This window comes from Hevea brasiliensis, unplaced genomic scaffold (assembly GCF_030052815.1).
Source record: "Hevea brasiliensis isolate MT/VB/25A 57/8 unplaced genomic scaffold, ASM3005281v1 Scaf283, whole genome shotgun sequence".
In the NCBI taxonomy this organism is placed as follows: domain Eukaryota; kingdom Viridiplantae; phylum Streptophyta; class Magnoliopsida; order Malpighiales; family Euphorbiaceae; genus Hevea; species Hevea brasiliensis.
The window spans coordinates 88,997-102,156 of NW_026614788.1; the positions used below are offsets into that span (position 1 = coordinate 88,997).

At 31.5% G+C, this 13,160-nt stretch overlaps 1 protein-coding gene across 1 annotated transcript; it reads right to left on the reverse strand.

The window, feature by feature from the left end:
• Window positions 1-8,803: 8,803 nt before the first annotated feature.
• LOC110636034 (MDIS1-interacting receptor like kinase 2-like) lies at window positions 8,804-10,370 on the reverse strand. Its single transcript, XM_058141954.1, has 3 exons — window positions 10,304-10,370; window positions 9,911-10,179; window positions 8,804-8,887 (listed from the first exon to the last, which is right to left on the reverse strand). The coding sequence occupies exons 1-3, from the start codon at window positions 10,368-10,370 to the stop codon at window positions 8,804-8,806; spliced, it is 420 nt and encodes a 139-aa protein (XP_057997937.1).
• Between the last annotated feature and the right edge of the window lie 2,790 nt (window positions 10,371-13,160).

Below are 13,160 nucleotides of genomic sequence, written 5' to 3' on the forward strand. Positions count from 1 at the left end.
TATTAGACCCCATTACAACCCTTAAAAAGACCTAATGATTCTTTGAAAAATGCTTGTTACATTAGTAGAGTTAGATCTTTTATGCTTGCATATGGGTTTGGCAATATAATCTTTCATACATTACTCACCATCTATTTGAGACGCATTGGCTATCTATTTCATTTAGGTTTGTTTTGGCACAATTGACTCTTGTAGCTGGTTGGTATTTGTTGCTTGGGTTGATTGGTTAATTCTTAGCTATTCTGTAATAGTTGAGAGTGCTTGCTTCATTCTTTGTGCTTTTGCTGGTGGGAATTTGGAATGTTGGTGGCTAGAGGTAAGTTGGTAGTTTGGATTAGTGAATTTTGTGTTTTCAAAGACTGTTTCTATTCCCTTCCAAATGAGTTTTAATGAAATTTTTGCTTGAGGACAAGCAAGAGTTTGAGTATGGGGGAATTTGATGCATGCATTTTATATCATCATTTAGGTATAATTTTTGCACATAATTTACCCTTATTCATAGCTATTATTTTAGATATTAGTATATATTTAGTCAATTTTGCAATTTTCACATTTCTTAGTTTAATTTTTGGAATTTATTTGCTTTGTAGGTTAAATCTGGAGAAATTTGATGAATTTTGATCAGAGTAGCCATTTGGAGGAGATTAAAATCGAATTGCAAAAATTTTGAAGTTGAGTAAAAAAATGGCCGAGAGCGACACAACCTGCAGCACAACCGAATTAGCTTATGTCGCAGGTTGTGTCGATCGTCAGATATTCACGCCGAGAGCGACACAACCCGCGACACAACTGACTCGGCTTATGTCGTTTTTACTGGAAAATTTTTGACGTGGCATTTCCGTTACTCCAGCCTTTTTACCTCACTTTCTCTGGATCCTTCCCCCTTTTACCCATTCTAGAACAGTCCCTTAGCCTATATAAAGTGCCCTTTATCACTTTCTTTCCATAGAGAGCAAGGGAGGCATTTTTAGAAAGATAGAAAAAGGGAAAGGGAGGAGCATCTTCTGCATCTTCTTCCAAAGCAAAGAAGGATCACGTTTACGCACTTTTCTGCAGAGATCCTTCGCAATTTCTTTGGGTTTTTCTACCCCTTTTAGCTTACATTTCCATTATTTCTTCATTTCTTCATTTGGGTTTGTCTTTAAACAATGATTTGTGAGTAGTTTATTGAGATTCTAGAGATGGGTTTGTAAATATTGATTTGTTTTGTGGTTTTGAACTGATTTAGCCATTTAAATGAAGATTGTTATATTTTGATTTATTGCTTGTGTGCTTATTTCCTTGCTTGATGAATGGGCCCTCATTAAGTTAAGTTTTAATCCTTAATAGATGGACTGAAAAGTGAATATTGGGGATAGATAATCTTGCAATAAACTTTATTTTCTTGGTGTTAGAAATAAGCTAAGAAGATTAAGGGGAACTTTCCAAAAATCAATTAGAGCATTAATTGGGTTTTTGTTAGATTTGAAATACCGTGAAAACAGGGTTTGATTTAATGAAAACCAATTTTGAGATGCTTGAAAAAGGTTTCAAAAATTTAAGAATTGATTTCCCTCAAAATTGCAATTCTCATGTGTTTGGCTAAATTAGGGAAAAATCACATGCAAACAATATTGAAAAAATCCAATCTCTAGAATCAATTTATTTTTCATTGAAATTAGATATAAATCCTCCAAACCTCATAAATAGCAATTTAAATTTAAATCCAATTTAAATCCAATTTCTATAATCACTTTATTTTTATTTTTATTGAATTTAGATTTAATTCCTCTCAATTTCATAAATAGATATTTCAAATTAATTTTTAGGTAATCTAGTTTAATTAATTTTAGTTAATTGATTGATCTAGTTTTAATTCCTCAAATACCAATTTTAATTCCAAATTTCATTTTACATCTTTAATTTCTGTCTTAATTTTAATTTTTAGATTTTATTTTTAATATCTTTTAATTTTTGTCATTCTAATTAGCTTATACTTTTATTTCCAATTTAAGCACAATTCCTTGTGGGATCGATATCAATTTTTAAAACTATACTACTGTGACCCGTGCACTTGCGGACACACCGTATCAAAAACCCAAACCCTTCATGAATATTAAATTTCAAATTCAAACTTGTCTCCAACTTAATTATATATTATCAAAATTCGTCCTATTAAAATTTAAATCCAAACCAGTAAAAATTGAATTCATTGCCATCTCTAGTTTTTAAGCTATGGCCCATCATTAGAAAAGTCAAGTTTTAGTCTACTGCCCTTAGATACCCAAAATGAATAACACTGAAAGGAAATTAAAAAGCCGAAAAGTCTCATTATGTCTTATTCAAGGATCACCATCACTATCCTATGAGTAAAAGTATGCTTCTAATTTAAGTTTTCTATATTCAAATCTAGCCTTATTGCATTGCAGACTTTCTAGAGGTAATTACACAACCCAAAGTATCACGCTAACCTCTTCTATTTCTATTCTATGTCTCATAAGTTTTTTCTTTTTTTTTTTTTTTCCTTGTTAACAGCATATGAACATATGCAGCCTATGTATCTTCTTCAAATAAACAGGAAATGAAGATCCTGACAAGCCCCGGCAGAACTATTATAGCAGAGTTTCTTTGCTCTTATTTATTTATGAGATTTCCATCAAATGTAATACAGAGGATAATAGAATTCAATTGCACTATATCTGAATTGTCAATGTGACTAAATGGATATGTGCATGTTCGTCAAATTTTTTGTAGGGACTTGGAAAGACAATTTCTGAATTAAATAATCTATTTACCTATAATCTCTACCAATCTCAGTCTTCACATTATCGATTGAACCAGCCCAAGCAAGACTTTGGCTCTTTACTTTTTCCTTTCCCAAGTATTAATTAGCACCGTATCCTGGAGGGTTAAGTTGGAATCAAAATATAATAGAAATTTGAAATTTTGCTTGAAGACATGAACACAAATTGTCAATATATGACTGAATGGATTATATTATTTATCTGAGAAATTTCCATTTCATTTGCCAAAGTGTTCATGTTCGTCAAATATTTGAGGGGACTTGGGAAAGACAATTTCTGAAGTAAATAAACATGGAAGACGGGAAGAGGGTTAATTATTGTTGTATCATGACGTCCACTTATGCGACTTTTCAATTCCCAAAAGTGGCCGTTAATGAAGTAATGTAAAGGAAGTTTTTGGCAGACGCATTGAGTTCTACTATCTCCCGCTGGAATTGTAAGTGATTGAATATGGTTTCGCAAGAATCTGTCTAATTGATTGATTTGAGAATCTCTCTTCTTTGTACAGAACCTCATCAGATTCCCATCCAATCTGATCTTCCTATTTTCACACCAGTGTTTTTATTATTTTTTTTTTAAATTATCTCAAAATGTTAGACATAATTTCACTGCTACTCGTGAAGCCATTGATACAAGGAGAAATTTTAAGCTAAATAGGACGTACTGAGTCAATATGGTGAATCAGTATATAATAATTAATAATATTCAATACAAATCAGTATTAAAAATGTGGTTTGTCATAATCCCAGAAGTAAATTTACGCTGTTTTTTATTCTAAAAAAAAATAATATTGAATATGGTTTATCCATTTTTTTTCTTTCTATCATCTAACTGAACGTGCTCTACTTATCTAACTGGTGCTTCTGTATGTCTACACTTCACATAACCAAACCACATCATTCTCCCTTTTTCTCAATTTATCTTCAATTGGCGCCACTTCTGCATTTTCTCTAATACTCTCATTATAGACTTTATCTAGTCTAGTATGACTATTCATCCACCTTAATATTTTCATATTTGCAATTCTTATTTTATACACATGATTTTTTCATTAATTTTTACAATTACACTCTATATTAAAATTTTAATAATTATACCTTAAACTTCTAACAACATAATAATTACATTCAACCGTTAGCCTTATCGTTTATTATTAACAGAAATACTAAACCCACACCGTTTATTATATTTTGTTAATACACACTATAAAACTATCTTATTATTGAGAATTGAGAATATAAAATAAAAATAAAATACCATAAAAGCAACTTCAATGATTATGAAAGGCCATTGGGCTCCAACAAGGCTCGGATTACATTGAATAGCATGAGAGAACAACTACCCCTCGGATTATGTTGAGGCCAATAATGCCCGGATCCTCTATGACTAACTCAACCATCAATGCATGTAGAATAATTAGAATTGATTGGTTTAATTTGATTTAGTTTAAAAAATTTGAAAATTTTGAATTAATTAAAAATTTAACAGATTAAATTAAATCAAATTTTAAAAAATCAAATTGATTGAAACAAATTAAAATTTTTAGTAAATTAAATCAAATCAAATTAATTATGGTTGATTTGATTTGATTCGATTTATCAATCTAAGTTATATCTTGAATTTGGATTTAATTTAGACTCATTTCAGGCTTAATTTCAATTATATTTTTTATTTTTAACTCTAATTTACCATCCAACAACAATTAATTAAAAAAAAAAAACTATTTGGTTTGGTTGTATCAATTTTTTTTTCTTAGACAATGGAATCAAATTGAATAACCAAAATTTTTAAAATCAAATTACTATGTACAGTGCATGTATTCTAATCCAGCGAAAGCTCTCACCATATCAATGGATTTTAAGTCCATATGGTACGACTCAAAAATTGCAGGAAGGAAAACTGTCCCAGTTCCCTTGTTGTTGCCTGTGAAATTAGCAGAATTAAGACAGCAAATCTAGCATCGAAGAAGCTCCCTAGGAGCTTCTTCAAGGCCATATTTATCTTGTTATTTAGCATACAGAACCATGCCTAGAACTTGAGCACATAATGCAGCTTCCTTCATATTCCATGATAATTGTGTGTTCCCTTCAATCTAAATTATAGAAGGCAATGCTTGACAGCAACGTTTTACAAGACATAAATTATAAAGGCAACTAAAAAGAGGCAGTGCTTGACTTTGAATTGATGTAAGCCAAACTTGTAAGAGATTCACATTTCACATCTGCATCTGTTCTATGAACAAAAATCATTTTTGCTTTGGAATGATACAAAGAATTGTTTCATCTCGTAGAAGATGTTTTATTCATTTTATTTTTTTTAAGAAAAAAAAAAAGAGAAGAATAACAAGAGTGTTAAAGCCGGCACCTATAATATTAAATTATTAATTAATATCTACCAAGTCTCACTCCACCTTCACCGAAACAATTGAACCAGTCCAGGAAAGACTTTGGCACTTTGCGTTTACCTTTACCAACCATCCATGTCTTGGAGGGTTAAGTTGGAATCAAAATCGGCATTGGATAATAATACTTTGAAACCTTGAATGAAGATGCGAGCCCAAATTAACTATCAATCTGACTAACAGAATTACACTTTTATCTGAGAGAATTTCATTTCATTTGCTAATATGTGCCGGTTCTTGTTCGTGTTCGTCAAATTTTTGTATTTTTATGGGGACTTGGAAAGACAATTTCTGAAGTAACCCTCACCTAAGAATCAGTTGAACCAGTCCAGGCAAGACTTTGGCTTTTTACGATTACTTTTACCAAGCATTAATTAGTACCATATCTTGGAGGGTAAAGCTGGAATCAAAGTCAGCACTGGAGAATAAAACTTGGAAATTTTGCATGAAGATGCGAACCCAAATTGTCAGACTTCCATTTCTGACAGACTTCCATTTCATATCTATTTGCAATATATTGGTCAAAATTCTGGTGGGGACTTGGAAAGACATTGTTGTAAAAATCAGACCAGAATGGCTGGTCAGGTCGATTTAATTATGAATGAGATTAGTGATCAGTGATCGGTTTAAACAAAAAATTATTAAAATTTAATATTTATTCCCTAAATTTTAACATAAAGTAGAATTTAGAATCTCATATATGATGATAAATTTATCCTTAACAAATATAGTTAATGTTAAATTTAAATTAAAAAAAATTATGAATATTTAATTCATTTTTAAAAGCCCAAGACAACTACTATCCCTAGGATTATATTGAGACCAATAAGACCCGGATCTGAATGCACATAAAACTAATTCAACCATCAATGTAAGGTGCGCCAAAATCATGGGTCTTGGTTGCGTTAAGTGCCCTTATATTTCTGACATATTTCGGCTTCATTTTATTTTCATACATAATTCAATTCATATTTATAAAGGAATTGATCAAATATTGGGATAAGCCCATCAATTTTTTTATTTCCCTCTCAAACAGCAAGCAACTCATCCATCAAGTTGAAGAACATAGATATAATCAATAAATCAGAATCATTTTAATAGTATTTGAAGAGGGAGGGACACTAATCAAGACAAAATAGAATGTGGGTTGTCAAAGTCGTGAGGTCGTCTGTGCCATAGAAGATCAAAACAAAAAGCGGAAGCTTATAGTTTAAGCATGGAAGGAAAGGAAAGGAAAATGGGGATATTCAATGTCTGATCATCGCGGTCGGGCAATTTGAAAGAGCCGTAGGGCAAGGGAAAGAGAGTTGGAAATGGGAAACAAAATCGCGGGTTGTTTTATGGTTGGAAAGTAGTTTAATAACAAACAAAAAATTTAAGTAAAAGGTCTAAATTAATCCCTTAATCTTAGTCCAATAATTAAATAGATATAATTTTTAATTATAATTAATTAATTGACAAAATATTCGATTTTTTTCAATGGGTGCAGATTGATTAGTTTTAATTTACCTTTTTCTAAATAAATCAACTGAAAAAAAAAAAAAAAAAAAAAAACTCAGTCTTGAAAGTGTTAATGCCGTAAATTACATTTATTTTTTGTCCTTTCATAAGAAAGAAAATGCCATATGATGTTTGCTCAGTTTCAATTCTTTAATTTAAAATAAATTACGAGATTTTAAGAAAATAACTATAATTAAATTTTTAAGAATGAAAATGAAATTTGAATCAGGTAATCAATTTATATCATAGATCGGACTTAAAAAAAAAATTTTCCTCTAAGATAATCAATGAGCTAATTTTTTATAGCATTTACAGTTTCATTAGATAATCAATGAGCTAATTTTTTTTTATAGCATTTACAGTTTCATTAGAGTTAACAATTTCATTTTCAAAATCAAAAGTTCTGGCAAATTTCATTCTATAACATAAAAAATCAATATATCCATCTGGTATGGATTCATTAGTTATTCTCAATTTAATTGGTATAAAAGTTTATCCATAAGTAATTATGATTTGAATTTGGCTATTAACTGATTTTCAATTTAATTAATTATCCTATGGCATTGTGGCTGTCCCAAAGTTAACCAAGGTCAGGAAAATTACATGCATTAAATTAAATTGATACAACTAAGAAATGCATATGAAAAATAATGAGAACCAGGCAGTTCAGAAGCAGAGAAATGCCACTCGTCCTCGTCTACCATATTACACTAGATGAATATTAGAATATTTTCTCCTACAATTTAGCCAATCAGTTATGTGGAGAATAATTGCCTCCATGAGGTTCATCTAGCATCCTTGCCTTCTCCTCTGCATGAAGAGCACAAATTAATATCATGTCATTTAAAAATAAATAATTTTGAGCACATTAACAGTTGAAATTACCTGTCACAGGAGTCTTTGCGTCCTCCTGCAGATGTTTTGATGCAGTTATAGAGGCCTGGAGCAATAGCATGACGATGAAGAGAACCACCCAGAAATACAAAACCTTCTTAGAAGCCATTCTTCTTGGTTCACCAAGCACTTCAGACCTCTGATCCACTGATATATATATCTGCAATTCTTGGGACAAAATTTTTGGCTGAGCGCTTTGATTAACAGTATTCAATAACGGTCCATGAACGTTATCATAGGTATATTTGCCGTATACCTTTTGTTTTACACAATTTTTTTTACAGTAGGTAGAAAGGTGGGACAGAGAAGATACACTTCAACACTTGAAAAATTGTTTAGATGATGTGGTTATGTGAAAAATCATGTAATTATCAGACTGGTGTGGGCAGCGGAATCATTAGAACTGTGGACTTGACTTCATAAACGTGGAAGTCCAGAACTCCAATGTGGCGTGGAACCATAATTTACATCTATAAATATAATTTTAAATTTAAATTTAAATTTTCTTTTCCTCTTTTATTTTCTTTTATATATATATATATATATATAGATAAAGCAAAATGTGATTGGTGCAGTGTTCCGGTTGGTTTTGTTAAGGAAGGTAGTTTCACTCAAGATCTTTTAGTTGTAGTAGCCATCACAGCTTGGCAGATTTGGAAGGAAAGAAATAGGGCTGTTTTTGAATTTTGTATTCCCAATCCAATGACTTCAGCTAAACGTATCAAGGAAACTATTGCTGAGCTTCAAAGTTGGTCAAATAATGATGATTCATCCCGAAGGAATTCCACTATAGGCAGCCTGCTGAGTCCCAACAAGTTTGGTGCCCCCATGACAGAGGTATGCTTAAATTTAATTGTGATGTGGCTTGGCAACCTGGACCTTCGTTTGCAGCTGTGGGTGTAGTAGCCAGAAATTTCAAGAGTAATCTTGTAAATGGAGCGGCTAAGGATATATTTTGCAACTCTAAGCTTCAAGGGGGAAGCTCTATTTGAGAAGCTTTGAAGTGAGCCAAATCCATGGAATGTGCATCCATCTTTATAGAGTCTGATTCAGAAATTCTGGTAACAGCTATTAATAATGCTCATAATATTGACTATTGGGAGATTCAAGCGTCAGTTAGTGCTATTCTTTAGCTAGCCCAGCAGTTTCAGTTTGTCCAATTTTCTCATATCAAAAGACAAGGAAATGGTGCTGCTCAATGCCTTGCAAAGTTAAAACTCAAAAATCAGCTCTCTTGTAATTGGATAGTGGCAATCCCTTCCAATGTTTCCCGTTGTCTTGCTTTTGACGCCCAAAGGGCCTCGTAATGCTTTTGTTAGCAATTCACAAAAAAAAAAAAAAAAAAGGCATTGTTTTGTAGTTGAAGGCTTAAATTCCAATAATCCCATTCCTTTAGTGACTTCTTACGTACCAAAACAATAGCAAATTGGTGGAAGCCAAGCCATGATTACTTATTTATTTTAAAAAAACATGGGTTTATTTAACTGTTGTATACTTGGCTTCCCATGCATGCTGAGTTTTTTTTTTTTAATAATTTTAAAAAAAATTAATTTTAATTAAAATTTAAATTCAAAATCTCATAATATTAAAAAATAATTTCAATATTATTAAATTAAATCTCTGTTGAGAATGTATAAGTATAATTATAAACTATATAAACTACTATCATATATCAAAAATTAAATTAGTCACTTCTAAATAGAAGATGTAATGTTCAATTAAGATTTTTTCTCATACCTACCAAATGATATTTTAGTAACTAAAACATTAGAAAAAGATAACGAGCAATTTGCACAAATATCACTCAACTCAACTAAGCTTTTATCCAAAAAATTTAGAGTCGGCTATATGAATTCTTTTTTTCCACTCTAAATGATTTTGGGTTAAATCCTCGGAATTGTGTAATGCTTCTAGGTCATGTTGTACTACTCTCCTCCAAATCAGTTTAGGTCTACTCCTTCTTTTTGCACAAATATCACTAAGGTAATATTTATCTTATAAGAATTTATTTATACACATCAATAAGCATTAATTTTTAGTATTTGAAGGTAATGTGCAAAGTGTCATGCTAGAAATATTTTATTATTAATGCTTCCTTGACAAAAGGAATAGAACCAAAGCATTAATTTGCACGTCATGAGTTAGCTTTCTTCTTTTTTTTTTTTCCAATTGAAAATTGTAGAAGACGAGTAATTTTTCTATATATATAAGTTTAATTTCTAAAGCTTGCCAGATATTCTGGAACCAGTCCAATTACAAATTTCTTAAACCGTGGACCAACGTATCAGATGGCCTTATCAGAACTGGCCTTCTTTTCAAGGAGCTAAGATACAGTTCTCGTGGATGGTCGAGATTGAGGATTGGCTCGTAAACATGATAGAGCAATAGTTAACGTAAAGGACAATTTATCAGCAAGTTGTTGGCCTGGGGGAGGCGATAGACGTGCATCTAAAACATCTTCTAAGTGGATGCATAGGTTAGTCAATGATTGTAGACAGGATATGAGTTCCCCTGGATGCTCTCCGATCATAACTTCTACTGTCAGAACACCAAAGCTATAAACATCACATTTCTCGTTCACCACGCCTGTGTAAGCAAGCTCTGCGAACAAGTTATGAACAATATATGTTAACAGCACTTGGAATTTTTCTGGAAGCACAAAAAATAAGCAACCTAATGGAGTAAAATTCAGAAGAGCACCCATTAATGTAGATTTATAACTTACCTGGAGCAACATAGCCATATGTGTCTGCAATGGTTGTCCAATTAGATGAATCAGGCTTCAAAAACATGGCGGTGCCAAAATCTGAAACATGCGCCTCAAGCTCAGAGTTCAATAGGACATTTTTACTCGATATGTCTCGATGAACTACTAATGTTGTGTATCCGCAAGTGCATGGGCCACAGTAGTATAGTTTTAAAAAAAAGATATCGATCCCATAGGGAATTGTGTTTAAATTAGAAATAAAAGGATAAGCTAATTAGAATGGCAAAATTTAAAGATATAAAATGAAATTTTAAAATTTAAGATTGGTATTTGAAAAATTTAAACTAAATCAAACAATTAACTAAATTAATTAAACTAGATTACCAAAATTTAAATTGAAATTGCTATTATGAAATTTGGAGGATTTAAATCTAAATTCAATAAAAATTAAAGTGATTCTAGAGATTGGATTTTTTATATTGTTTACATGTGGTTTATCCCTAATTTAGCCAAACACATGAGAATTGCAATTTTGAGGGAAATCAATTCTTAAATTTTTGAAACCTTTTTCAAGCATTTCAAAGTTGGTTTTCATTAAATCAAACCCTGTTTTCACGGTATTTCAAACCTAACAAAAACCCAATTAAAGCTCTAATTGATTTTTTGGAAAGTCCCCTTAATCCTCTTAGCTTATCTCTAACACTAAGAAAACTAAGTTTATTGTAAGATTATCTATCACAAATATTCACTTTTCAGTCCATCTATTAAGGATTAAAGCTTAACTTAATGAGGGCCGATTCATCAAGCAAGGCAACAAGCTCACAAGCAATAAATCAAAATGTAACAAATCTCATTTAAATGACTAAATCAGTTCAAAACCACAATACGAAGCAATATTTACAAACCCATTTCTAGAATCTCAAATAACTACTCACAAATCATAGTTTCAAGACAAACCCAAGTGTATAAATGAAGAAATAATGAGAATCTAAGCTAAGGAGTAGAAAAACCCAGAAGAATGCTGATAAAGCTGCTGCTGGAAAGTGCAGAAAGAGCCCCTGCTGCTGCTGCAAAAATGCTTCACGTGCTCCTCTCTTTCTTGCCAAAAAAAATGTCTCCATTCCTCCTTATGGAAAGAAAATAGATAAAGGAGGTTTTATATGGGTTAGGGGTCTGCCCTAGAATGGGTAAAAAAGTAGAAAATTCCAGAGAAAGTGAGGTATAAAATCAGAGTAACGAAAATGCCACGTCAGCCATTTCCAGTAAAAACGACATAAGCTGAATCGGTTGTGTCGTGGGTTGTGTCGCAGGTTGTGTAACTTTCGGCCTGAATATCTAACGATCGACACAACCTGCGACATAAGCTAAATTGGTTGTGCTGCAGGTTGTGAAGCTCTCGGCCATTTTTTACTCAACTTCAAAAATTTTTGCAATTCAACTCTAATCTCCTCTAAATGGTTACTCATATCAAAATACACCAAATTTCTCCAAATTTAACCTTCAAAACAAATAAATTCCAAAAATTAAACTAAGAAGTGTAAAAATTGTAAAATTGACTAAATATATGTTAATATCTATAATAATAGCTATGAACAAGGGTAAATTGTGTGCAAAAATTACACCTAAATGATGATATAAAATGCATGCATCAAATTCCCCCATACTCAAACTCTTGCTTGTCCCCAAGCAAAATTTCATTAAAACTCATATGGAAGGGAATAGAATCAGTTTTTGAAAACTCAAAAATCACTAATCCAAACCACCAACTTACCTCTAGCCACCAACATTCCAAGTTCCCACCAGCGAAGCACAAAGAATGAAGCAATCACTCTCAACAATTACAAAATAGCTAAGAATTAACTAATCAACCCAAGCAACAAATACCAAGCAGCTACAAGAGTCAATTGTGCCAAAACAATCCTAAATGAAACAGATAGCCAATGTGTCTCAAATAGATGGTGAGTAATGTATGGGAGATTATATTGCCAAACCCATATGCAAGCATAAAAGATCTAACTCCACTAATGTAACAAGCATTTTTCAAAGAATCATTAGGTCTTTTTAAGGGTTGTAATGGGGTCAAATAGGGTAAAATTATGGTTAACAAAGAAATGGAATAAGGTAAACAAAATATGAGAATAATATTAATCATGAAACTCAAAGTGCATCCAATATTTTTTTTTTTTTATCAAGAGGAAAGAAATTCACAATGAATCCCAAGTGCTATCACAATGATTATATAAAGGGACTACTTTTTATACTCTCTTTTTTTTTTTTTTTTTTTGATTTTGTATGTGTCCCTATTTCATGTCACACCCAAAATTACCTTTGGGGATATTTTGGTGACCTCTCTTTTTTTTATCAACTTTTCTTAATTACTCTAGCACTTTTCAAGATGTTTCAATCCTCCAAACTTTTTTTTTTTATCTCTATTATTATTATTATTATTATTATTATTATTATTATTATTATTATTATTATTATTATTATTATTATTATTATTTTAATGCACTTAATTGCTAAAATATTATTCTCATAAATAGGTGGTAGTGTTTAGGCTTTATGGCTAGGTAAATGATTTGGGTTCCAAAAAAAATTAGGGAATTAAGGTTCAAGGGGGTTTTCAAGGGTTGAAATGAAATTAAGGTAGGTTAAGGCTAAATGTGAGGTTTAAAATATGAAGGAATGCCTAAATCATATTCTTATCAAATGCAAGTTAAAAATTTCGCTTTAAAAGATCTAAGATGCTTGTTCTAGGAATGGTGAGACGACAAGGACCATTTTCTTCCTTAAAGGCTTATTTAGACACTCAAAACTCAAAATAACTAATCAGAATCTGCATACCTAGATAGATATATTAATTTTCAGCTATTAA

What these genes read in the sequence shown, in the direction of transcription:
- LOC110636034 (XM_058141954.1), bottom strand. Translation starts at nt 10,370, where the DNA reads ATGTTTTTGAAGCCTGATTCATCTAATTGGACAACCATTGCAGACACA. An exon ending in ATATGGCTATGTTGCTCCAG is followed by an intron (nt 10,180 to 10,303) that starts GTAAGTTATAAA and finishes ACTTGTTCGCAG; the next exon opens with AGCTTGCTTACACAGGCGTG. An exon ending in CTCGACCATCCACGAGAACT is followed by an intron (nt 8,888 to 9,910) that starts GTATCTTAGCTC and finishes TGCTAACAAAAG; the next exon opens with CATTACGAGGCCCTTTGGGC.